Below are 25,551 nucleotides of genomic sequence, written 5' to 3'. Positions count from 1 at the left end.
AAATTATTTCAAACGAGGAAAATTTCATTTGTCACATTACCAAATTCAAATATAAATTCACTACACATCAGCATCACAAAATGACATATCGGCCGCCTCGGCCCGGGCACGGTCAGGTCTAGCGTGACTAGCGTGAGTCATCCTTAAATCAGAATATCGTTTTAAAATGAGAGCGTGACTTCGATTGTATGGGAGCTCTATAACGGGTCCGTGTGATTCTCATAAAGCATTTTCTAATTTTTTTATTTAATTATGTTCCCAGATTTTTCGATGACCTTTTGGCTGATTTGTAAAAATCTTTTGTTTGGGCCCTTCACAGTTTGATCCCAGTCGATCAGTGTCAGGATCTGACGATGATATACCTAGCAGATACCTGGGAAATCGAGGGAACTCTTCGACTATTAGAGATACCCCTATAGCAGCGGTTCTCAAACTTTTTTGGCGACGGAACCCTTTTGGAAAGCTAAATATTTGACGGAACCCCAATTAAAATATTTTCGTTCGTCACTGTGGACCAAATATACCTACCAATAGAAGTGCTGGTTTTTTTCTTATTATTACAAGTATTTTCGCGGAACCCTAGGGTTCCGCGGAACACACTTTGAGAATGGCTGCCCTATAGTATTTTTTTTTGTATTCAGCAGTTCCCTAACCGATTTTAGCACTAGCTAAGTCAGTAGCATTTTATTTATTATTCATGTGAGATAGAATATGATTAGTTTAAAAAATCAGTGTCCGATTTGAAGTTTTCTATATGTATCTACTTCATGGCATCGCCATTTTTAGCTGCCAACCAAACGACTAGGTATTTTATTCTGTTGTCAGGTCAAAAACGCAATGTGGGTGTTATTTTATCGCCTAATTATTACAATAGCACACTAGACAATCTAACATTTTGTCATTAAAACCAATTGAAGCTATACCAGATTAACTGACAAAAGCATTACAACACCCAACCCTGAGCTCCCATCTTCCCCTCCAAGCCGCCATTGCATAAAATGGCGCGAAATTCAAATTCCGAACTCAGTCGCTCGAACGCGGAGCTGTCGGCCAGAAGAGCGCGCGTAACTTTTTTTTTCAACACTCGTAAGGTGTTTTTTAGTTTTAACCATGAAGGTTTTCGTTGTTTTCGCCGTTCTCGCCCTGGCGTTCGCCGAAGAAAAGGAGGAGGATAGACCGAAGACTTTCAGGCGGCTGATACCTGCTGATGTTTTAAGAGGTCAGTTTTTTTTAATGAGTGAATGATATGGTGTTGCCATATATGAAAAATATAGTTTTTTATAGGTAAAGAAATAAGGAAGTGTTGGCAGGAAATCATAATAAAAATGAAAGTATTTTATAGTAATAAGATTAAAGTGGAAAGTATGTTACAGACGTTGGCTGTAGATAATTGCAAAAATCGTCGGATGTGAAAGCATAAATTCTATAATATAACAGTTACAATTACAATCTAATATATCTTACTTAAGTATATTTTGGTTATATAGATGGTCAAGCAAATCTTGTCAGTAGAAAAAGGCGCGAAATTCAAATTTTCTATGAGACGATATCCCTTCGTGCCTACATTTTTCAAATTTGCCGCCTTTTTCTACTGACAAGATCTGCTTGACCAACTATATTTCAATTTTTTTGGTGAGAAGATTAATTAAATGAACATTGGAAAAAGCGTAACTGTCTTTTTTATAAATATTTTATATAAACTTTAAAAAACTAGTGTCTTAAACATATTAAGTGAATTTGTACACGAAAATAATAAACGCTTATATACATAAATAAATATGAATGTTTATAATACTTTTAAATAAGTGTGGGATCATTAAATTAAAATAAACAAATTAAGATAGGTACTAACATAATTAAGATAAACCAGTATAACAAAAATGTGATTTTGGCACAAACAAATTAATTATACATTAATGATACATGCTAATAAAATAACTATTTTTATTTTGTCCCTTTATTATAAGGGATTATTTATTTACCTTTTTTTATTAAACTACATAGGCAAATTGAGTATTTGACTAATAGTCAAATCTGTATCTTTTTTCGAACTGTCAAAACGATTTTGCTACTATGAAATTTATATGAAACACTAGCATGTGACGTCACAATCAAATTACCTACTCTTTATAGTTTTATACGGGTTTTAAAATATTGTGTCTAAAAATAACTGCTGTCTACATTTCTCTATTAATCTTCTGGTGCTTTATTTCATGCATGATGTAAAATAATGTATTTTAAATACAGTCAAATAATTTTAAGAGAAAGAACCTCTTTCTAGGTATTTCAAGAATCATTTATTCCAATGTTATATATGTAAATTTCATGGCTGTGAACGCCTAAACCTTAAAGCTCACATTACTTAAAACGTACTCCAAGGTTGTTACATGCGCGTTGCTATCCTTTTAAAACGTAATATTCAAATCAGGTTAGAGTCAGTCTAAGGTAACTTGAAAAAAACAAAGTGAGGGTCATTACAAACTTCATATTTTCATAAAAATATTATATGAATGATCAGTGGCGTAAACTAATCTAGCCGAGGACGAAGTCTCACCTGCGAGGCCTTTTTCTTTAAATGTGTATCCCCAAGGTAACAAAAAGGGTTGGCTTCCGCGAGGCCGCTTAAAGTGCGAGGCCTACGCCTGTAGTCTGTATCTTTAGGTATAAAAAAAAACAAATAATTTGTACTTTTTCGGGTAGTTATAAGTTATAACATTTATTGATTAACCGACCAAATACAAAACTGCCTGGATCAGTCACTGAACGACCTGACTTCAGTGCCGGATTTACCACTAGGCTGAGTAGGCTGAAGCCTAGGGCGGCAGATTTTAGGGGGCGGCAAATTTAGGTCAAAAAATATTGTACGTGCCGTTCAGATAGGGTTGACCAGAATTTATTTGTAAAATTTAAATAACAAGCATTATTTGTCGATTTTGCCGCCCTCTGTTATGTCAAGACCCTTTATATTGAGACAGACAGACGGCCAGTCGGACAACAAAGTGATCCTATAAGGGTTCCGTTTTTTCCTTTTGAAGTACGGAACCCTAAAATTGTAGGCACCTACCTATTTTCTCGAAAAAATTTCGCGCTCGCTACGCTCGCGTTTTCATTTAAGTACCTACATATTATTTGTGACCCATCTGACCACATTCTAAGTTTGGGATGGTTGTCGATTCTTGTCTTGGTGGTATAATGCTGGGTTCCGTTTTTTTCCTTTTGAAGTACGAAACCCTAAAAATGTACCTACCTACTATATTCTCGAAAAAATTTCGCGCTCGCTACGCTCGCGTTTTCATTTAACTAACTACATTTTTTGTGACTTATCTGATCACCATCTGACTACATTGTGAGTTTGGGATCATCGTCGATTCTTGTGTATTCGTGGTATTGAATCTCACTAAATTGTTCCGATCCCATGCCGGAACTCAGGATGGATAGAGCTCTCGATATCAGATACAAGCTTTTCATGACTTTCCAGCACCATAGAATGAGGGATATTAGCACGGCCTGTGTAATACGTATCCCTACTACTGTCATCTGTAATCTGCATAGCAATGATTATCATTGATACGAGTATGCAGCATTAATAGTACAGAACCTAGTGAAACGCCAGCGGTAATGTTCACACTATCGGAGCAGCTGCCGTCTACTATACGGCTCATATGCGTCTACCGGACAAAAAGCTAACGATCCATTTGTATAGCATAGTCCCTCGAACAGACTCGATGCCAGACCCGACCGAACTCCTTAGCTATATCCAGTCTGACTGCCAATGCTTAGGCATTAGTAATGCCTCACCTTGTTTTTCAATGGCAAAAAACCCAGCCGTACCCACCATAACACCAGGCAAATATAACGAGGTCGCATCGTCATTGAGTGACAAAAACGGCCTATATAAATCTGTATCTAAAATGTGACATTAGTGACGTCACCTTATATGCATTTTAATATGGCTATGGTGTGTTGTACTAAAAAATTAAACGCCTCTAATAGGAAAGTAATTTAAAAAACCTATAAGCGAGGCGGATAGGGGCGGCAACATCGGCATAGCCTACGGGCGGCAAATGTCTTAATCCGGCACTGCCTGACTTTAACCTGCATTATTTGATCGTGTAATGTTTTCATCTACCCTTAACTGGCTTAAGGAGCCATTTGAGGGTAGATTTTGTTTACGTTTATTTAAATACCTAAAGATACAGAGTATAGCTACGCCACTGTTAATGATAGCTTGTTCTGACTCTACAATATGTGACGTCCCACGGGTAAAGGTACCTTGTGGCGGTTGGCGCTTACGCTATTATTAACGCCGCTCCAATATTATTGTGGCACTATGCGACGTAAGCGCCAGCCGTCATAAGGTACCTTGTGCCGTGGAACGTCACATATTTTGGTAGTGTACACTCGAGTAGCAACGTAATGCTTCGGACTCAGTCATTGTAAAATATGCCCCAAATAACCGCCGAAGCTTGAAACGATGACACAAACAATATGAGGCTAATTATATAGTAATTTACTCATTTTGTGAATTTTACATGGCAACCGAACTTTACTAGAGTCCTACCTAAATAATTTTTAATAACTAGCGATCCGCCCCGGCTTCGCACGGGTTATACAGTCGCCATCAGATATATCGAAGCGGCCAAGGTGTCCACAATATCTGAACACGCACTCTAACGCCTTGACAATAGAGGCGCGTTCAGATATTTGTGAGCACCCTGGCCGCTCCGATATATCTGGCGACCGTACAAAACCTTAACGAATTATACACCTAAACCGTCCTCAAGTATCACTAGTGATAGAAGAAAATTGCATGAAAATCCGTTCAGTAGTTTTTGAGTTTATCGCGAACATATAAACATACAAACAGACAGACGCACAATAGTCGATAAATTCTTATAAATCAGTAACTATTACTTATGAAAGCAGAAGAATATATAAACGATCTTATTAGATTCATAATTGTTACATATTTGCCGTGACTTATTTTTAAAACGTGTTTTTCAATAAAAATACATCAAGATTGTTTACCTTATTTCTAATTCTAAAAAAACGAACTATAGGGAAGTTTTCGAAGTTACCCCAATGAACTAATAAAGTAACATTTTTGTAAAAAAAATGACAGTTTACGCACGACTCTCGATAAATTCTTATAAATACTATACGCACGATTATTGTAGTTTTAACAGCTAGGTAATTAATAGCCGCGAATTGACAGTGAAACGGTTTTTACGATGACAGCACGCGATCCATGTAATCGGGCAACGATCCACCATTATGTAAAACTGACATAACTGCCGTTACTTTCTTTTGTTGCTAGACGGTTGTAATTTCGGTTGTTATTGTTACACTGGATTATATAGCTTGATACTAAGGCATAAAGAGGAGAAATACACGCGTATTCGGGAAACGAGATAATCACAAGATCTAGAAACGATATAGAGATCAACTAGATTTACATTAGATATCGACTAGATGTGACTTGGATATCTAAGTCATAACTTGTCGAAATCGTTCAAGAGGACCTCCAGAATCGCGGAAACGTCAAATTTGACATATATATCTTACAAATATCTTTAAATTATCCATATCGTAACTTGTTGAGGTCTAGTAGAGATCTTATTCATTTTCGGAATCGAGCCGATAGTTATTTGTTTTACAAGGGGGCAAAGTTGTTGTTTAACCGCTCGTGCTACCCGATTGATACTCGAGCAAACGAAAGATTCCAAAGAAAACAGCTCAAAATTGGCACTAATTGATTACTTTGCCTCACATGTGAATAAAATGCAACTTTGCTATCAGTTTTTGAAGTGCAAAGTAAGCCTTTCGGAGCTGGTGTGGTGAAAATGTATTTTTTAATAAAATAAATAACGTTAGGGAAAGTATTTCAAATCTTCACATGGAATCTGAAAAATATACGAAAAAGTGTCAATATCTACGAATAGGCTATTGAATATCTTTATTTTACATATCAAAATCTAATTAAAATTACTTAAGTATACTTTCCATTTAAAAATCTTGTTGTTCTCATATATCGTCAGGTGGCAAGCAAAACTCACTAATTTAATTACTAAAAAAATATTAAACAAAAATCAACCTCATTTGAGTACCTACTAAATTAATATGGTTCGCTATGGCTATGACTTTGTGGTGGTAATTAGTGAGTTTTGCTTGTCACCTGACGATATTTTGTACGATTCGATCAAATTTTTCTGTTACCCTGCAAAGAACTTAAACTGCTGCTGTGAAGTTTTATCCCAGTGCAGTTTTTGCATCAACAACATGGTGAGCAAATAAAATGATATAAAGATAAAATTCGTAACAATAACAAGTTATGGCTGACATTATGGCTTTATCAATCTCAGAAATAACATATTAATTTTCCGAACATGCGTTCGCTCAAGCGTTCGCCCTTCAAAATTGTTAAATACCTAATAGAAAATCTTAGCTCGGACAAATATTTTTACAATAACAAGTTTAGTAATTATAGTTTTTTATAATCTCAGAAATATCAAAAAAAAAACCAAATCCGCGTTCACTCAGGCGTTCGCCCTTCAAAACTCTTTAATACCTCAGTAACTCTTTCATATCTTTAATCTTAAACAACAAGTCAAGTTAAGAACATTAATCTTCATATTAAACATTGTCTGAGTTACACATTTTCCATTCGCGTAAAAACCTAATTGGCGATAAAAATACCTACCATAACTTTATAACTTATGTAAATTGTATGTTCAAGTCCGGCCAACCTTTGGTTTTCGCACCACATAATGACTGGGTTTTTCCTATGGTAGTGTTTTGTTTTGTGGTTAGGTATCATAGTAGGCAAACAGTGCTAATTACATTAATTATTGGGCTAACAAAGTATCGAGACTTGCGGTTGTAGTTCATTATTATATTGCAGTTAAAACATGGGTTTGTACAGTCAACAACAGCAGAGCTATGAATACAGGCAAAGTGTCAAAAATATGTATACAGCACTTTATCGCCTGTACATTAAAGTCGTGTATACATATTTTTGGCACTTTGCCTGTATTCATAGCTCTGTTGTTGACTGTACTATAGAACCAATCCCGATACCGCGAAAAAAATGTGATGTTGTTTTGTTTAGGAATACTTTTGAATTAATTAGAAACATATCTTTACAGTTCGCGATCAAAAGTATCTGTTAATAATAGTTTAACTGAGGTACATATTGTAGATACCTATCCCTTTTATTCAACTATTTTTAAATTATTAGAGAAAATAATCAAAATTATATTCACCAATGCGAGGAAAATACTAGCTGTAAAATATTACAAATCTTATCCAAAAGGATATTAAATATTTATAATGTATTATAATTTTATTACAAAATGAAATGTAAATAGATACAGATATTTATCATTCAAATTCATTAAAAGTACATTCTCATCTAGTACATTACATAATTCCATCACACAATTCGAAATTAGCATTAGGTTTATGACTTTGCACTCTAGATGACAAAATGCAACTTTGTCCACTGTTCCAACGGATGTGCTGAAACAATATTTATTTTTGTTTGTTTTTAACGGACAAAACAATCAAATATTAGCATTTTATTGAAGGAAATATGAAATCCGGTGGATAATTGGTGGATAAGCAATGAATATTAATGTCAATCGATACAAAACGGCGTTACGGCAATCGTAATGGGCCCGATTCGGATTTTGAAAGAGACATCATCATCAGATATCTTTTAGACATCACCAAGATACGAAAACGATATGTTTAAGATCTAACCTGTCAAATTTGACATTTGCGCGATTCTGGAGATACTCTTGAACGATTTCCACAGGATATGACTTAGAGATCCAGTTCACATCTAATAGATATCTTACTCTATCTAACGTAAAAGTGACATCGGTTGCCCGAATTGCGCTGCAAAAGGTATCTAAACTATACCTAACGTATCTAGAATGGATCTAGTACGTGTCGTCTCTTGTGAATATCTTGAAGTTCGAATACGGCAGAATGAATATTAATGTCAATCGATACAAAACGGCGTTTCGGCAATCGTAATGTCTCAATCGCACGGCAACAAATCGGTCGATAGAGAAATCGCATTGAATTCTAATTAATTATCATTAATTGGTAATTAATACAAGTATAGGAAACACTTTTTTGGGTTCCGTACCCAAAGGGTAAAAACGGGACCCTATTACTAAACCCACTGTCCGTCTGTCTGTCTGTCACCAGGCTGTATCTCATGAACCGTGTTAGCTAGACAGTTAAGAGCGTGCGATATTCAATCCTGAGGTTTCAATCGGGTTCGAACCCCGGCTCGTACCAATGATTTTTTCGGAACTTATGTACGAAATATCATTTGATATTTACTAGTCTCTTTTCGGTGAAGGAAAACATCGTGAGGAAACTGGAATAATCCCAATAAGGCGTAATAGTTTACCCTCTGGGAAGGTCAGGGGGCAGTCGCTTTCGTAAAAACTAGTGCCTACGCCAATTCTTTGGATTAGTTGTCAAGCAGACTCCAGGCTTCCATAAGCCGTGGAAAAATGCCGGGACAACGCGAGGAAGATGATTAACACATAAACAGAAGAAAATAATAAGTACATTAAGAAAATAACAAGAATTGCTGTATTCTTGTTAAATATTACCGTAAAACGGGGTGAGTAGGTTTCGCGGGGAGAGTTGGGTTATGAATGGGGAGAGAAGGTTTGAGAGGGGGGTGAGAAGGGATTTTAAGGCTACTGCTACAAAAATAATGTATTCCAATTTAAAATGGGGCTATAGTAATACGCATAATAAAAAAAATCGATCCAACAATCTTCCAAAATCACCTTTGTATGAAAAACCCTCTCACCCCAAATACGAGGCACTACGGGTTGAGGTGGCTTTTCCTCTTTATCATCAAAGTTATGAAATGGAACTACCCAAAATAAAATACAAACTAAGATACAAAAGTCCGAACCACTTTTTATATACACCATTCAGTTTTCACATGTAAAAATAAAATTTTATCGAGGTTTGAAAGTCAAATTTCACCCAACTCACCCCATTTTACGGTACAGGAAAAATATCATAATAATTATTATTATATGCGCAATCTTGATTATTTGTAATTCTCACAATATTGAAAATTACCAGTTGTCATACACGGGATGTGCAATTTGCAAGCCGTGACACAATGGCGGATGTTGGCACACTTTTCCGTAGCTGTTGCGGGTTCGAATCCGGAGTGATGCAAGTTCCTTACATGCAGATAGTGACGCCATGGAGTAGATTTATATCAGTTCATCATATTAAAGTGCTGGTGGCCTAGCGGCACAGAATAAATAATAGTACTGGGTACAGAAGACTCACTCTCTAACAAAACGCGTCTGTCACGATCAGCACAGATATGGCCTCTAGGTGGCGACAGCGCCACGCGCGGCTTATGGCAAACCCCAAAATTGGGGCCGAACGGATGTACTTTTAGCTACCTGTAGCAAAGCGACGAAATCGCGGAGTGAGACACGCCTGCCATGGAGTAGATTTACATAAGATTGATGGTAAAGTGCTGGTGACCTAGCGGTAAGAGCGTGCGACTTTCAATCCGGAGGTCGCGGCTTCAAACCCCAGCTCGTACCAATGAATTTTTCGGAATTTATGTACGAAATATCTTTTGATATTTGCCAGCTTTTCGGTGAAGGAAAACATCGTGAGGAAACTGGACTAATCCCAATAAGGCCTAGTCTCCCCTCTGGGTTGGAAGGTCAGATGGCAGTCGCTTTCGCAAAAACTAGTGGCTACGTTAAATCTTGGGATTAGTTGCCATACCCCAGGCTCCCATAAGCCGTCGCAAAATGCCGGGATAACGCGAGGAAGATGATGATGATGATTATTAAACTGGGAAAACACAATGTCAATGGAATATGTCGCAGCCAAATGATTAAATAATCCAGCTAATAAGACGCCTGGGCCGTTCATTAAACCGCCGGCGTCCAATTTGATGTCTAGGCCGATAGTTGACTGATCTAGAATCGCTGAACGTTTAAATATGGCATATTGAAAGTTAGCCCTTAGAAAATTACTGATTCAATCAGCCAAGTGATTAAAAGAAGATGTTAAAGTTAGAAGATGATTAGTACAGTACTGTAATTTTGTATTATTAGGGTTCCGTATCCAAAGGGTAATTAGGGTTCCGTATCCAAAGGGTAAAACGGGACCCTATTACTAAGACTTCGCTGTCCGTCCGTCCGTCCGTCCGTCTGTCACCAGGCTGTATCTCACGAACCGTGATAGCTAGACAGTTGAAATTTTCACAGATGATGTATTTCTGTTGCCGCTATAACAACAAATACTAAAAACAGAATAAAATAAAGATTTAAATGGGGCTCCCATACAACAAACGTGATTTTTGACCAAAGTTAAGCAACGTCGGGAGGGGTCAGTACTTGGATGGGTGACCGTTTTTTTTGCTTTTTTTTGTTTTTTTTTTTTTGCATTATTGTACGGAACCCTTCGTGCGCGAGTCCGACTCGCACTTGCCCGGTTTTTATTATAATATGTCTTGAGTACCTACATGTCTTTTGTGTCCTCGCTTTTTGGTTTGGTTGTTTCGGCCAGGTTGGCAGGTCAAATGGTCCATGGGCAACGATGACCGCTTTCTATCAGGCGGATACATAAAAAACTGCTTAACTTACAAATCAGTGCTTAGAGATATACAAAATTACAAATACAAATACTCTTTATTTCACACCTCTTTAAGAAAACAATACAAAAGAAAACAGAAATACAAGCAGAGGTTAACAACAGGCGGTGTTATCGCTAAAAAACTATTTCTTCCAGACAACCTTTGCGTAGCGGAAATATTTTAGTAAACAAACAACAAATTAAAGTTTTTATCATGTCAATGATTTGGACAGTTGTGTTTTTTAGAGCGCCATTTCCTTTATTGATAATAGGGTATTAACTTTTTTATATAAATCTTAGATTGTCTCTGATTTTATTCCACTGGTTTACTTTATACCGGGTGTGGCCTATAACACGAGCAAATAATTAAAACATAGATTGTACTCTTCAAACGGGGACACTTTTGTTCAACAACTTAAAAAAATTATGAAATATTTAGACTCCCTATTTTTCATACAAAATAAATATTGTCTTCAATGGACGCCATCGCCACGCCATTATCATTGTGATTGACATTGCTTGTCGTCATTGTCACGCCTTAAACATAACAAAATTCGCTATACATTGCGTCTTAGAATAAACTTTAAAGTGTATTAAAAATCAAACCACAAGTTATTTTTAAAAGTCGCTGAACAAATGTTGGTCAGTTTGAGGAGTACAGCGTACAGTTTAATTTTTTGCTCATATTACAGGCCACACCCGGTATATCTGTTGTAAACAAAGGTAAACAAAGATTCATTGACTGTATCTGTATTGTTTAGTTTCGTAAAGTTCGTGAGCTCTTAAATATCAAGTTATCATAATTCAGGTTGCAGAAAGATTCGAAGATATTTTTTTAGGTCATATTGAGCAACTTTTACTATGTGATTAACCCTAAAAAGCCGAAAAAAAAGTTTCATACATTTTTGGCTGATCAGATGTCGATGTTTGCCATGAGACAATCAAAAATATTATGGAGCATAAAATTATAAAGTGCAAAAAGTGAACTTTAAAACTTTAAGTACATTAACCCAAACCAGTCAGTCGACTTCCAAAAGTTGCATTAAAAACCAAAAGCGGAATCATAACACTAAATAGGAGCCTTATTACAGTGGTCCAGGGTCTATAATGGCTTGATTAACCTGGCAATTTAATTTGTTCATAGATACCCCCCCCCGTTACAAAGTTATATTAATACTGCTTATGTCTGAATGACGTCCAATATTTTATGCCAAATTAGGACTTAAGTCGGTCGTAATAAGAAGCAAGGTTGTGTGTGAAAATAAATCATTTTGATTTTAAGTTTGTTTTAGATTATGTTTTGAATATCGTCTATCCTAACGGAGATTTTGCATAAAAATCAGGTCAATTAGACTATATTTTTGCCACGTTTAAGCATTTAGTTACGTCAAAAATGTGACATTTACGTAGGAAGTGGCCCACTCAATAATTTTCTAAAATTTTTTGTCGGACTATAAATAGGAATTGTATCGTATATAATAATATATACAAATTGAAATAAGGTGCATTATGAGTCATACTCATTATATTCTGGTCGTCGCATAATGGCCACTTTTATATTCTTAAGGACACCAGGAAATGGACTAATTTCACACTCATTAGTTACGGTTAGATATCGATTGAATGTCATTTATTCGAGAGCTAGAAGTGGATGAAATAATCAAGTCAATGTCAACGATAGGACAAAAAAATGTAATTAAAAATAGTACCTATAATTAATTTGAAGTTAAGAGAAAATTATTCTAATTAGATTTATCGTAATCCTTACTATTATTATTCAGCAAATAAACCGTTTAATTTTACAAAATGTGACAATAAAGGTATATTAGTTAAAATTTATATTTATTTCAATGGACTGTGTACTTGATTAAAGATACCTTTCAACAAAGAGTATTCTATACTATAGTTTTTTTTAAAGGCATAAAAAAGTTTATTTCATAGGAAAAATACAGTAGAAAGACAAATAAATAACTTATGAACTAAATACATCTATATAATACTAAATTAAAACTAAAAACCCTAAATATATCTAAAATAACACAAAGAATATAAAAGCTACATACTACTATACTATAGTTACTTTAAAAAGTTACTGTAATTCTTATACTATTTTGATTTAGTGACACGCGGTTGAAAACAAAAAACCGGACAAGTGCGAGTCGAACTCGCGCACGAAGGGTTCCGTACCATAATGCAAAAAAAAAACAAAAAAAAAGCAAAAAGAAAACGGTCATCCATCCAAGTACTGACCCCTCCCGACGTTGCTTAACTTTGGTCAAAAATCACGTTTGTTGTATGGGAGCCCCATTTAAATCTTTATTTTATTCTGTTTTTAGTATTTGTTGTTATAGCGGCAACAGAAATACATCATCTGTGAAAATTTCAACTGTCTAGCTATCACGGTTCGTGAGATACAGCCTGGTGACAGACGGACGGACGGACGGACGGACAGCGAAGTCTTAGTAATAGGGTCCCGTTTTACCCTTTGGGTACGGAACCCTAAAAATACCAAAAATATGGTTCGGTGCAAAGTTGCAATATAAAGTCAAAATTGCCCACTGATGAATGGGCAATGTTTTAACAAAAATATGTGACGAATGACTAAGCATTGAACTGGATGTTATGTTCAAACTAGATAATCCACTTTTGGTATAATTACATAAATATTGACTAAGTATCTAGAATCACCGCATTTTAATGAACCCGTTGGTGTTCCGTACAACAATGGTAATGGAACGTGTTTTAATGCATTGAATTAATTAAGTTGATTTATATCACACGTCTAAATAAGGCGCCATGACGGGTTTGCAATGAAAATTAGAATATCTAGTCTAGCTAGCTGCTCTAGTTTTTCCAGCTTTTAAAAATAGATAAAGAAAACAAAAGAAGATCGCTACGAGGGTTGCACTGAAAATGTCGGGAATAGAGAAAACTGTCGCATCTAGACAGTCAATCTTTATTTTAATGCATACTTAAACTCAAACTGACCACGCATATAAATTTTCTTTTGAAAGTAATCATTCTGTAATGCACACGGCTCATAATCCCAAAGTCCTTTTTGTATGGCGATTTTGGGGCCTTAGTGGTTTTGTATGAAATTCGTAAAGTAGCCAACGGAATTGAAGTTTTTTTTACATATATCTATATATAAAAGATTTTTTTACTGTTGTCATATGAATATTTAGGAATGTCGAAATCTGCCGATATGCAACTTTTTTGGCAGTCTTTTTAATTAACAACACAAATGCGATTTTAAATTTTGACGTCGCTTTGGAATGACATGCTTCTTTAAGATCACCCATGGGATAAAATGAAAGCGACTTTCATATATAATTTTAACTGCAAACGAGCGTACGATGAACTCTAGTTCATAAAAAAATAACAGAAGCCCATTGTAACTTTTATTTGTTCGCTGAGGGCATATTGAAAACCGTTTAAAAATGTGATCCGAAAAATCACTTGGCCAAAAATTCAAATAATGTTCGACATACAATTTTCAAATTGTCAGTAATTTTTAAATATAAATGACAACCAAATGGAATATACCTTAAAAGTTTTATAAAGAGTTACATTTTTATAAATTATATGCCTCATTCTATTATGTTATTTCTAAGTGTCCCATTCCCGAATATTTCAGTGCGACCCTCGTATTTCTTCAATATTCCATGTTTGACGCTAACATTAAATTTAATAAACCTATCGGTTCCAATAATATATGTATTAATACAAAAATAACATTCCAGATAAATGATTAAAGAGTAAATATTAAATTACATAAATTACTATAACACATAAATAGGAATATAAAACTAAAACTAACTACAATTAAAATAACTAAAACTTAAAAATACCTATCAAAATTTGGTGCCCTCGGGAGGGTTCGGTTCCATAATATGTATTGCCCTAAATCACATTAAAGCATTTCGACTATTAAGGAATGTTATATTTTCACGCAACTTTGCCCTCCTGTACCCCTAGTATTTCATTCGATAGCGTGAAGTGACGTACGCGTTTGCGTTTAGTGTTATTTTGTATGGGATTTCGTGTTTACAAAACGTCCCGCTTGGCGCGCTGTTCAAAATTCCATACAAAAGACATAACGCAAACACGAACGCTCGTCACGACGTCAAATGAAATTTACATTAGGGATTTTTTTTGCAACCAATGAAGATTATTATAGTGTTGTGAAAAGTTGTGATTTTAGCATCTTTCACTGTTATTAAATAAATAAATTCTACATGCATAAGTTATTTTAATACGTATATTTTCTTACGTTTGTGTTTAACATAAAAACATTAACTTGTTTATCGCCAGTTAGGTGCTAAAACTCACCGTCTATTAACATTCAGAAGTGAATGTACAGACCTTGGAGGCTTCTAGAACGGCGCTCTATATGCATTATTAATTTAGCTCACTATACGACAGAGTTACATAAGGTCATCTTAAGTTTTATACTGCCCACAATACGACCATTTAGGAAAAGAGCAATTCCGGAAAGGGGCTGTCCATAAATTACGTCATCTATTTTTGACGATTTTTGACCCTAAAATCATCCAAAAATCATGCTTCGAATCACCCCGTTTCCTCCTACGTCATGCTACCATCATCCGATGTCCAGACCCAACCTAAAAACAGACAAAACCTAAATAAATAAACAATATTTCAAAATCATCACTTAAAAGTCAATTCTAGCAGCCAACTTGAAACAACCCAAAACTTTGCCACTCTTGTAAATACAACTTTCTCATCAATTTCTGAAGAACACAGAGCCTATACGAACTGGTGATAAAAAAATTATAATAATGTGGTTAAAATGTAATAATTTATTGTAAACATACTCGTAATGAGTCACCATTATTTTTAAGTTTTAATATTTGTACGCCAATAGGCAAAACACAGAGCTCTATTTATTATTTTATATATAAGACCTTAACTGTACCTGTATTCCACAAATAAATTTTTACTCTACTTTACTTTACTTAGTTACTTTGAGATTAGGATTTTATTCACTTTACTATCATAGATCTAACCTATTGAAAGGGGTGTGTTACGCAAACATTGCAAAATTCAAAATGGCGCGCTATCGGCCCAGTGCGCGCAGGCGTAGATCTAGACAAGCGCGGGAGTGGCTACTTTCACCCGGAGAATAGATCGTCACAGAATACCGTTATAATCTAATCATTAAATTAGATAGATAGGTATTTATTAGACAATCGTATCTAGAAATAGAAATTTGCTAGAAATGTGGTAGGTACAGAGGACCAATTGGACATTAGAAATTCATTAATGTCCAATTGGATAAATTGAATAATTTGTGTTGTAGGTACTTACAATTGGTACATTCACCTCAATAAAATAACCAGTACGGCGGCAAATTAATTGATCAAATTAGTTGAAATACCGACAACAGGCTTTATAAGCAATTAGAATTGAATCTATTTGAAACCAATCAGTGAATCAATTTAACATTCTTAAGCGATCAATTCGATCAACCATTTCTTTTATTACCATTAGGATATATGGGTTCAACAAGCCTCAATAAGTAATATAAATACATTATTTTACAACCATGGGAATTATTAAAATAACCTCAAACTAAATATCAAAATGGTTATAAGAATAAAACTTTGCAACTTAGTTTTTAACTTTGCCCCATATTGGAATTATATAAAAGTGAAACTTCTGTGTTTATCTATTCTGTGTTCAATACGATTTCACTCTCGCTTTTATACCTACACCGTAACTACTGTTTGACTTCGCTGTTACATAAGCTGTGTCCATCGTAAAAGGAAATATGTATAAATTATTCGATAATGTTACGAAATTAAACATCTAATGCCATTCTTTATAAGTCTACGAAAATTCACAGTAACAGGCCAAATTTGTCATATGTCAATAAGATTGCTAATTATTTTCTGCCAAATTATGGATGAATCGCGATAGACCGGGCCGGGCCCGGGCCGAGGCGTCTAACATGTCATTTTCTATGACGGTTGATCGGTGATCGCGTGGTGCTTTCCATAGAAAACGAAGCGCCGGAAGCTCCGGCCCGGCCCCGGTACGGTCTAGCGTGAGTCAACCTTAAATGTCAAACATTTGCACAAAATAGAGTACATTAGCAATTACCAAAATTAAGAAGCTATTAACCTTGAACTTCCAATATTTATCAACAATACGGGTCCAATGACCCTAATATGATGTAAGAAAAGTCATTTTCTCATAGCACAGTTGAGATTATATCATTTGATTGTTGTCGCTTATAGCAGGCGTGGCTCACTCCGCGATTTCGTCGCTTTGCTACAGGTAGCTAAAAGTACATCCGTCCGACCCCAATTTTGGGGTTTGCCATAAGCCGCGCGTGGCGCTGTCGCCACCTAGCGGCCATATCTGTGCAGCCGGCCTAGCCAAGCTTACAATCGCTATCGCTTCGACAACGAAAAGCATTATGTCTCTCTATCACTCTTCTATATTAGCGCGACAGTGACAGTTGCGTTTCGATCGCTACGGAGCGTAAGCGATTGGCATCTTGGCTACGCGGCCTGATCGTAGCAGACGCGTTTTGTTAGAGAGTGAGTCTTCTGTACCTAGTACTATTATTTATTCTGTGCTTATAGTCTACAAATATTTCTCTTTTGGTGTTCAATACTTTGTTTTTTAGTTTGTGATTAAATAAAGGTTAACTGGAAGAAATCTCTTAAGGGGTTAAGTTCCCCTTTGTACTGCCTATCCTGTGCCATAAATTTGTGTTTTATAAATATATACATACATCCACATATTTGTTTAAGATTCTGACTTTTATTGTAGAAACCTCACTTTTGACACTTGTCTGACACTGCCATATCCGATCCATATCGTTTCCATATCTATTATTTGACGTATCTTAAAGTTCGAACATGGCTGTTAGCATCTGCTAAACACAACACATCTGTTCGATACGTTACACTTACGACACACGTTGTGACACTGTTGCGGTCTAGACGCCAGCCTTGGACTCGATGTAGCTTACTGGATACATTAGTAATGAGCTTAGTAAAGCATTTAATCAGCTGTGCCTAAGCTGAGTTAGCTGTGTCTGGTTTTAGCATCTGCTAAACACAACACATCTGTTCGATACGTTACAGTTACGACACACGTCGTTGCGACACTGTTGCGGTCTAGACGCCAGCCTTGGACTCGATGTAGCTTACTGGATACATTACTAATGAGCTTTGTAAAGCATTTAATCAGCTGTGCCTAAGCTGAGTTAGCTGTGTCTGGTTTTAGCATCTGCTAAACACAACACATCTGTTCGATACGTTACAATTACGACACACGTTGCGACACTGTTGCGGTCTAGACGCCAGCCTTGGACTCGATGTAGCTTACTGGATACATTACTAATGAGCTTAGTAAAGCGTATACGTAACTACGATTGTATGGCGGCGGCACAGAATTAGTAATAGTACTACCGTACAGAAAGGACACTTCCTACAAAACCGAAGTTTGTCAGTGGTTCAGGGACGAGTCACGATATTCCTTTCTAATTTATGGCACTATTCCTTTCGAATATTTAGGGTTGTTAAAATTCAAGTAACTATCCGTGGTCGTGCACGCAAAGGGACCTCAAGTTGTGTCAACCCTAATAATTGCTCGGAGCAATGCTGAGCCGAACGGAGCCGAGTTTGCCCGAAGCAAAAAGAATAGATAGTATAGAGGGGTCCTGTCATTATCAATTTTGTAGTCACGGTACATTTACTGCCATCTATCGACACACGATTAAAACTTAAAATAAAATTGAAAATGTATAAAATAATCAAAATATGTTTACGGATAAATGATTCTTAATTTTTATTGTTCCCTACTGACCCATGTTCTTTCACTGATATGTGTTAAAATTGTCAAATACCAAACGGTGTCGTTAACGCCATCTAGCCGAGAATAGTAAAAAGGTAATGGCGCCATCTATTCGAGAACGACTTTTCCTTGGCCGTCCGAGGCACGTTTTTTTCTTAGACTTTATTTATCTTATACGGAGTTATATATATCTCTGCCCGAAGTCAGGAGTGTCTCCCCACTGGCGGCGGCTAGCGGCCCGATTTCAGCTTCAAGATACGTTAATAGATCTAGAAAAGATATGGATTAGATATGTCAGTGTCAAACAAGTGTCAAAAGTGACGTAATTGTTTGAAGATACGTCAATCTAGTATTTGACGTATCTCATTGTTCGAATACGGCTGTAGTTTCTGTGGGCTGTGACTCTAGATTCAGTCTGTCTGTGGACTTGCCAAGTATTGAATTAAATAACAATGTATTATACTATTTCTGTGTCTGCGGTAAACCACACGGCGGCTTTCCCAAGCTTTCTATCCACAGTGTCATTTTACTAGTATTTGTTGACCATAATTAAGTTGACTGTTTCCGCTATACCAAAGAGAATAGAGTGTATAGAGAGTTACTCATCATCATCATCAATATTCTTAAGAGCCTGGCTCTTATCGGTGCAGTAATCGCCATTCCGTTCTTCTCTCTGCCACTGTTTTGAGCTCCTGATACGTCACTACGTTAATTTTCTCTTTGGCCTAAAGATATGTGTTAATTTGTTCAATATTAAAATTAACGCCATCTACTCGAAAGTAGGCCGTAATAAACTAACCCATGTCTACTAGAAGTATTTGAACAAATTTAAGTATTTTTCAGAAAAATATTTGTTTTTATCAAGTAGAAACACTACTATATAAATTATAATCTGAAATAAATGTCATATACTAAGAAAGGAAGGAAAAATTAATCTTCTTTGGCAGCCAGTTACGAAAACCATAGTTATGAAAACGGACCAAAGGGAAAAAGTGACCAAGGCCTCCAGTGCCCCAGGCTGGAATCGAACCAGCGTCCTCTGCTATCGCGGCAGGTGCCTGAACCACTCGCCACGAACACCGTTGGTCACTTTTTCTTAGTATATGACATTTATTTCAGATTGTAACCCATGTCTGTTAAAGAATAAGGATCAAAGTCAAATGGCGATCTAACAGTTTTAATCTTCTGCCGAAAGATGGCAATAATTTACTATGGCTACATGATTTACTTTGACAATCCGCCTCTATTTCAAATTATCTTTGGCTATACCAACTGGCGACAGCGGTCATAATGTATCCTCTACTGCCTATTAAGGAGTGAGAGATGGCATTATGACCTCAGGAGTCAGTAATGGTATTATGGCGGCTATTATAGCACTATAGTGCTACCGGTCTTAGTGCATCTTATTGTTTACTTATTTAAATATACTTTCACTCTCACGCTTTTACGTGCTGTACTTTCGTATTATTATAAAAATAATGTTTTAACGAAAGGTTATAATAAAGGAAATAATAATTATACTAAAAAGTTTATTACTTTTTAACTACGTGAACCCTAAAAGTTTTTAATAATTCACCGTTAGATTTACTAGACTTATATCGACCGGGATATGAACAAAAAAATCGGATAAAAAAGGTACCTAATCACCTCCACGGTTCATATTCTGGTCGATATAAGTCAACGTGAGCCCTGTACTGCATGTATACAAAGATTTTTTTGTCATTGAATAAAATTCATTCAATGTTAAAACAATCTTTGTATACATGCAGTTTTTTTTCACATAACAACATCAAATTTACTCGTCTGCGTGGAAAGATGATTGATAAAAATTGTTCTATGTCCTTACCTTACCGGGATCTCAAACTATCTCCATGCCAAATTACATCTATATAGATAGGTTCAGCGGTTAAAGCGTGAAGAGGTTACATGCAGACAGACAGAGTATCTTTCACATTTATAATATTAGAAGGGATAAAAAGCTTAAGTAGGTATTGTAAGCATAATAGTAATAGCTTATTTATTTATTTAAACTTTATTGCACAAGACATAAAAATAATGCACAAATGGCGGACTTAATGCCTAATGGCATTCTCTACCAGTCAACCATCAGTCAGTCATATTCGATATATTTAAAACGGACTATCTTCTTCACTTCTATTCTAAACTCAAAACTTTAACAACAATTCCTCCTTCCCCAGACTTCCCCGGAATGTGCTTCGCATCGACCCGCTGCGCGACCGTGGAGCCCGGGAACACCTGGGACCTGGCGCCGTTCTGCGGCCGAAGCACCTGCGTCGTCAGCGAGGACACCCCCCCACGCCTGTTGGAACTAGTTGAGGACTGCGGCCCGCTGCCATTGGCTAACCCCAAGTGCAAGCTTGACACAGGTAGGTTCAACTGGACTTTGTGTAGTAACAGTTAAACACCTGGGACCTGGCGCCGTTCTGCGGCCGAAGCACCTGCGTCGTCAGCGAGGACACCCCCCCACGCCTGTTGGAACTAGTTGAGGACTGTGGACCACTGCCATTGGCTAACCCCAAGTGCAAGCTTGACACAGGTAGGTGCTACACCTGGACTTATTAAGGAGCCCACTGATTATGCTGGACGGTATCGGCCTGTCAGTTAGAACAAAATTTTGACAGTTCCGAACAACTGACAGGCCGATACCGTCCGGCGGACTGTTAATCAGTGGGCCCCTTATATAGAAATATAAACCCGGACCTAATGAAGTCAGCGAGGACGCCCTCCCGCCTGCGGAACTGGTGGAAGACTGTGGCCCGCTGCCATTGGCTAACCCCAAATGCAAGCTTGACACAGGTAGGTTCAAAACCTTGGACTAAGTATAAGGACCTAATGAAGTCAGCGAGGATACCCCCGCGCCTGCTAGAGCTGGTGGAAGACTGTGGCCCTCTGCCATTGGCTAACACCAAGTGCAAGCTTGACACAGGTAGGTTCAACATCTGGACTTAGTATAGAAATAAAAACCCGGACCTAATGAAGTCAGAGAGGACGCCCCCGCTTCAGCCGGAACTGGTGGAAGACTGTGGCCCGCTGCCATTGGCTAACCCCAAATGCAAGCTTGACACAGGTAGGTTCAAAACCTTGGACTAAGTATAAGGACCTAATGAAGTCAGCGAGGATACCCCCGCGCCTGCAGAGCTGGTAGAAGACTGTGGCCCTCTGCCATTGGCTAACCCCAAGTGCAAGCTTGACACAGGTAGGTTCAACACCTGGACTTATTATGGGGCCCACTGATTGTTAATCCACCGGACGGTATCGGCCTCTCAGTTGTTCAGAACTGTCAAAATTTTGTTCTAACTGATAGGCCGATACCGTCCGGTTCTGTGGGCTCCTTTATTGAAATAAAAACCCGGACCTAATGAAGTCAGCGAGGACACCCCCCCTCGTCTGCTAGAGCTGGTGGAAGACTGTGGCCCGCTGCCATTGGCTAACCCCAAGTGCAAGCTTGACACAGGTAGGTTCAACACCTTTGACTAAGTATAAGGACCTAATATAGTCAGCGAGTACGCCCCAGCGCCTGCGAGACCTGGTGGAAGACTGCGGCCCTCTGCCATTGGCTAATCCCAAGTGCAAGCTTGACATAGGTATGTTTAACACCTGGATATAGTAGTAGTAGTAGTAGTAGTAGTAGTAGTAGTAGTAGTAGTAGTGGTGGTAGTAGTAGTCATGTAGACACATGCCCCGCGACTGTTGGAGCTGGCTGATGCAAACCACTGGCATTTGCTTACTTTAAGTGTTAGCGTGATATAGGTAGGATTAACAGCTGGACATGTGAGGATAAGTCCACAGTACACAATCCTATTGAAACTAGTTGACTGAACTGGCAGACTGCTGGCATTGGCTAATCCCAAGTAAAAAGCTTGACATGGTAGGAATAGGATCTTTAGAAGGGTCTCGGGGCATCTTAGGCTGGTGAGGCTCATCTGAGCTTTGGCTTTGGTATTCGTATACAAAATTAGAAGCAGCCAATATGAATTAACTTTTACACTAACAACAATCTCTGATCTTTTCAGACAAGACCAATAAGACCGCCCCCTTCCCCGGCTGCTGTCCCATCTTCACCTGCGAAGAGGGCGCCAAGCTGGAGTACCCCGAGCTCCCTACTCCCGCCCCTGAGGAGGAGAAAGAGGAGAAAAAGGAGGAGGAGAAGCCCAAAGCTTAAACAAGAAACCACCAATATAAGCTACATCGAACATTCTCATACTTAAACAAAAGCTGTAAATCGATGTTGATCTAAAAGGACAATCTAACACATCCGGGTCGAAGGACCAACTAAATGTTACGCTTGTAAATTCAACTAATCGCCACTTGCACTGAACCATTCACTAACCCGGGGTTAACCGGTTAAACATGGAGTTACAATGATTAAAAGTACAATTTGACATTGGGTTAACGGTTTAACCAGTTAACTCTGGATTAGTGGGATGGTGCAAGTGGCGCTAATTGATCTGTTCAATTTTCAGGAAAGAAAACCTTATAAAGTGTTTTCAGGGCTTCATTTCGGTTATATAATATAGAATTTACAAGCGCAACGAAGTAATGAAAGATCCGGATCGAAGGACCAGTAAGAAAAATAATAAAAGACTTGTACAGTCGTTATAATTTTTTTAACCGGTATGCTGTATAAGTCTTGTTCGGGATATCCGGTTCAGAAGGACCATTAAAGCAGCGTTTTATGCTGTTGGATAAAAAATGAGGACAGCTATACTTAAAAAGGAATCAGAAACATGGCCACCGTAACACGTACGCAATCGGATATAGGCTGTCGTACGTAATATCCTATAGATGCCCAGAGACCTATAAAAAGGTCTCCTGTTCCATTCTAATTTGAACTTTGCGTTGACAAAATAAAATTTCATTTTGCTTGGCAAGGTCTGACGTATGGGCTAGAGGATATAGGCGCGTTGCTTAAATTTCACGCCAAGAAAATTACGACGCTGGTCGCTGTGACTTATAAAAATGGTAATGTTATCTTTGGTCTCTAAAGATGTAATAGTAGCGTTAAAAATGAAAGTGATATTTTAATTTGTCTGATAAACCTATTCACGGATGACTTTATAGTTATTTTGAAGAAACGTGACGGTGTTAAAATAAAATTTCACTTTCATTAGAACAGGAGTATTCTTAATCGCTAAAAAATTGGTCTCAAAATCCTATACCAAATTTGTAATTGTATGTTTTTATACGGCTGAGTCAAAACCCAAAACCTAATTGGAAAACGTGTTAAAATGTATTGCCAAATAAATCAATTGTGTTCCATTGTTAGGCTCAATGTATGATGAATCATGAACGGAATTCATTGAAATTTGTTGAGCAATAAAAGGGACAATGGAGTAATCTACTTCCTATTTCCTGCCTTTTCTGTGTAAATCATGATAACTTTAACTAATCGTTCGACGTACCCAATTTTTTATCGTCGTCAGCACGAGATTTTTTTATTGTGGAATTTTTAGAAGTTTTTTTATTTGAATACCTGATTAAGAATAGTTTGTGATATTGACAAAAAAAAGTTATTCAATAAAAAATATAAAATTTCTAATTGCCATTATTTTATTTTGTATTTAATACTTACCCATACCCCATACCTAATCATCGAGAGCGCTGGTGGCCTAGCGGTAAGAGCGTGCTACTTTCAATCCGGAGAATGCGGGTTCAAACCCCGGCTCGTATTATCGTATTTTCGTATGTATTATTCAAAACTTATGTACCATCTGATATTTACTAGTTGCTTTTCGGTGAAGGAAAACATAGCGAGGAAACCGGACTAGTCCCAACGCGGCCTAAGTTCCCCCCTGGGTTGAAAGATCAGATGCCAGCCGCTTTTGTAAAAACGTCAATTCTTGGGATTAGTTATCAATCGGACCCCAAGCTCCCATAAGCGATCGAGGAAGAAGAGACTTACCCATATTTAATCACCTATGTCCTAAGTAAGATGGCCTCCAGTTACTACAAGACCACAGATCAAGGATGCCGCTTATGCTAGATAATTTAGGTGTGCAAAAGGGAAGCCATCACGTAGGTATAACTATGAACATTTCATAAGTGCGAAAGAGCCCGATAACAAATTAAAAACAGTTTTTGAGCTTCATAGCGGCCGCTTGAACGTACAGTCGACGTCAAAGATATGTTTACATTTCGCCTTATTATAAAGAATTACGATGCAAACGTGTAAACATATCTTTGACGTCGACTGTACCACAATGTAAAGTTAGCGGACTGAGATATACGAAAAGCAGCATTAGGAGATACGGGGGCGATTATATTTTGGAATTAAGGTACTGTTACAAAAGCAAATAATCATCATCACATTATTTCTGAATTCAATACTTCCAATCTTGGCTTCCAATACGTCATTCCGAGTTTGGTCGCATTTTTTATATTTGACAGGAAATCTTACCTTACCTTATCTTGTTGTGACCACATAAAAGGCGTTTCTTTTAAAAAGCTTTTAACAGTTAAAACACGCGGTCATGTCATCATGGACCGGTTTATTGCAAGTGCAGCCGACTTTATCGAGGAACAAGTTTGTTAACATGACATTTAAGGAAGTAAAAGAAGGAAGTTTCGCAGTTTAATCGTCAATATTCAGGGTAATGCGAGCATAAACATTGGCTATTCGTGCATGTATTTATATTGCTTATGCAAACATATTTGATGCATGCCATACTGCCACAGTAAAGTGGAGTTAAATATAATAAAAAACAAATATAATGTAAACAAATCAAATTTACCTTCATTGCTTTGAAATCTCGCAAATTTTGTGGACAATGGACAACCGTGATTTTGTCATAGTTACCTTTTATTTATATCTATTACTAGTCAATGTATATGTTAATTATTAATATTAAAATGAAAACAGCAATTGTAAAAAATTTAGGTTATACCAGGCGTGACTCACTCCGCGATTCCGTCGCTTTGCTACAGGTAGCTAAAAGTGCATCCGTTCGACCCCAATTTTGGGGTTTGCCATAAGCCGCGCGTGGCGCTGTCGCCACCTAGCGGCCATATCTGTGCTGATCGTAACAGACGCGTACTATTATTTATTCT

General features: G+C 37.2%; 1 protein-coding gene across 1 annotated transcript; it reads left to right on the top strand.

Annotated features, from left to right (window-relative positions):
• The first annotated feature begins 1,005 nt into the window (after positions 1-1,005).
• LOC134677903 (uncharacterized) lies at positions 1,006-24,043 on the top strand. Its single transcript, XM_063536347.1, has 3 exons — positions 1,006-1,219; positions 20,682-20,870; positions 22,518-24,043. Exons 1-3 carry the CDS (start codon positions 1,111-1,113, stop codon positions 22,664-22,666), a joined length of 447 nt encoding a protein of 148 aa, XP_063392417.1. The 5' UTR covers positions 1,006-1,110; the 3' UTR covers positions 22,667-24,043.
• The last annotated feature ends 1,508 nt before the right edge of the window (positions 24,044-25,551 follow it).

This window comes from Cydia fagiglandana, chromosome 27 (genome assembly GCF_963556715.1).
Source record: "Cydia fagiglandana chromosome 27, ilCydFagi1.1, whole genome shotgun sequence".
Lineage (NCBI taxonomy): Eukaryota > Metazoa > Arthropoda > Insecta > Lepidoptera > Tortricidae > Cydia > Cydia fagiglandana.
This window is presented reverse-complemented; position numbering and strand designations above follow the sequence as displayed.

What these genes read in the sequence shown, in the direction of transcription:
- LOC134677903 (XM_063536347.1), top strand. Translation starts at nt 1,111, where the DNA reads ATGAAGGTTTTCGTTGTTTTCGCCGTTCTCGCCCTGGCGTTCGCCGAA. An exon ending in ACCTGCTGATGTTTTAAGAG is followed by an intron (nt 1,220 to 20,681) that starts GTCAGTTTTTTT and finishes CTCCTTCCCCAG; the next exon opens with ACTTCCCCGGAATGTGCTTC. An exon ending in CAAGTGCAAGCTTGACACAG is followed by an intron (nt 20,871 to 22,517) that starts GTAGGTTCAACT and finishes TGATCTTTTCAG; the next exon opens with ACAAGACCAATAAGACCGCC.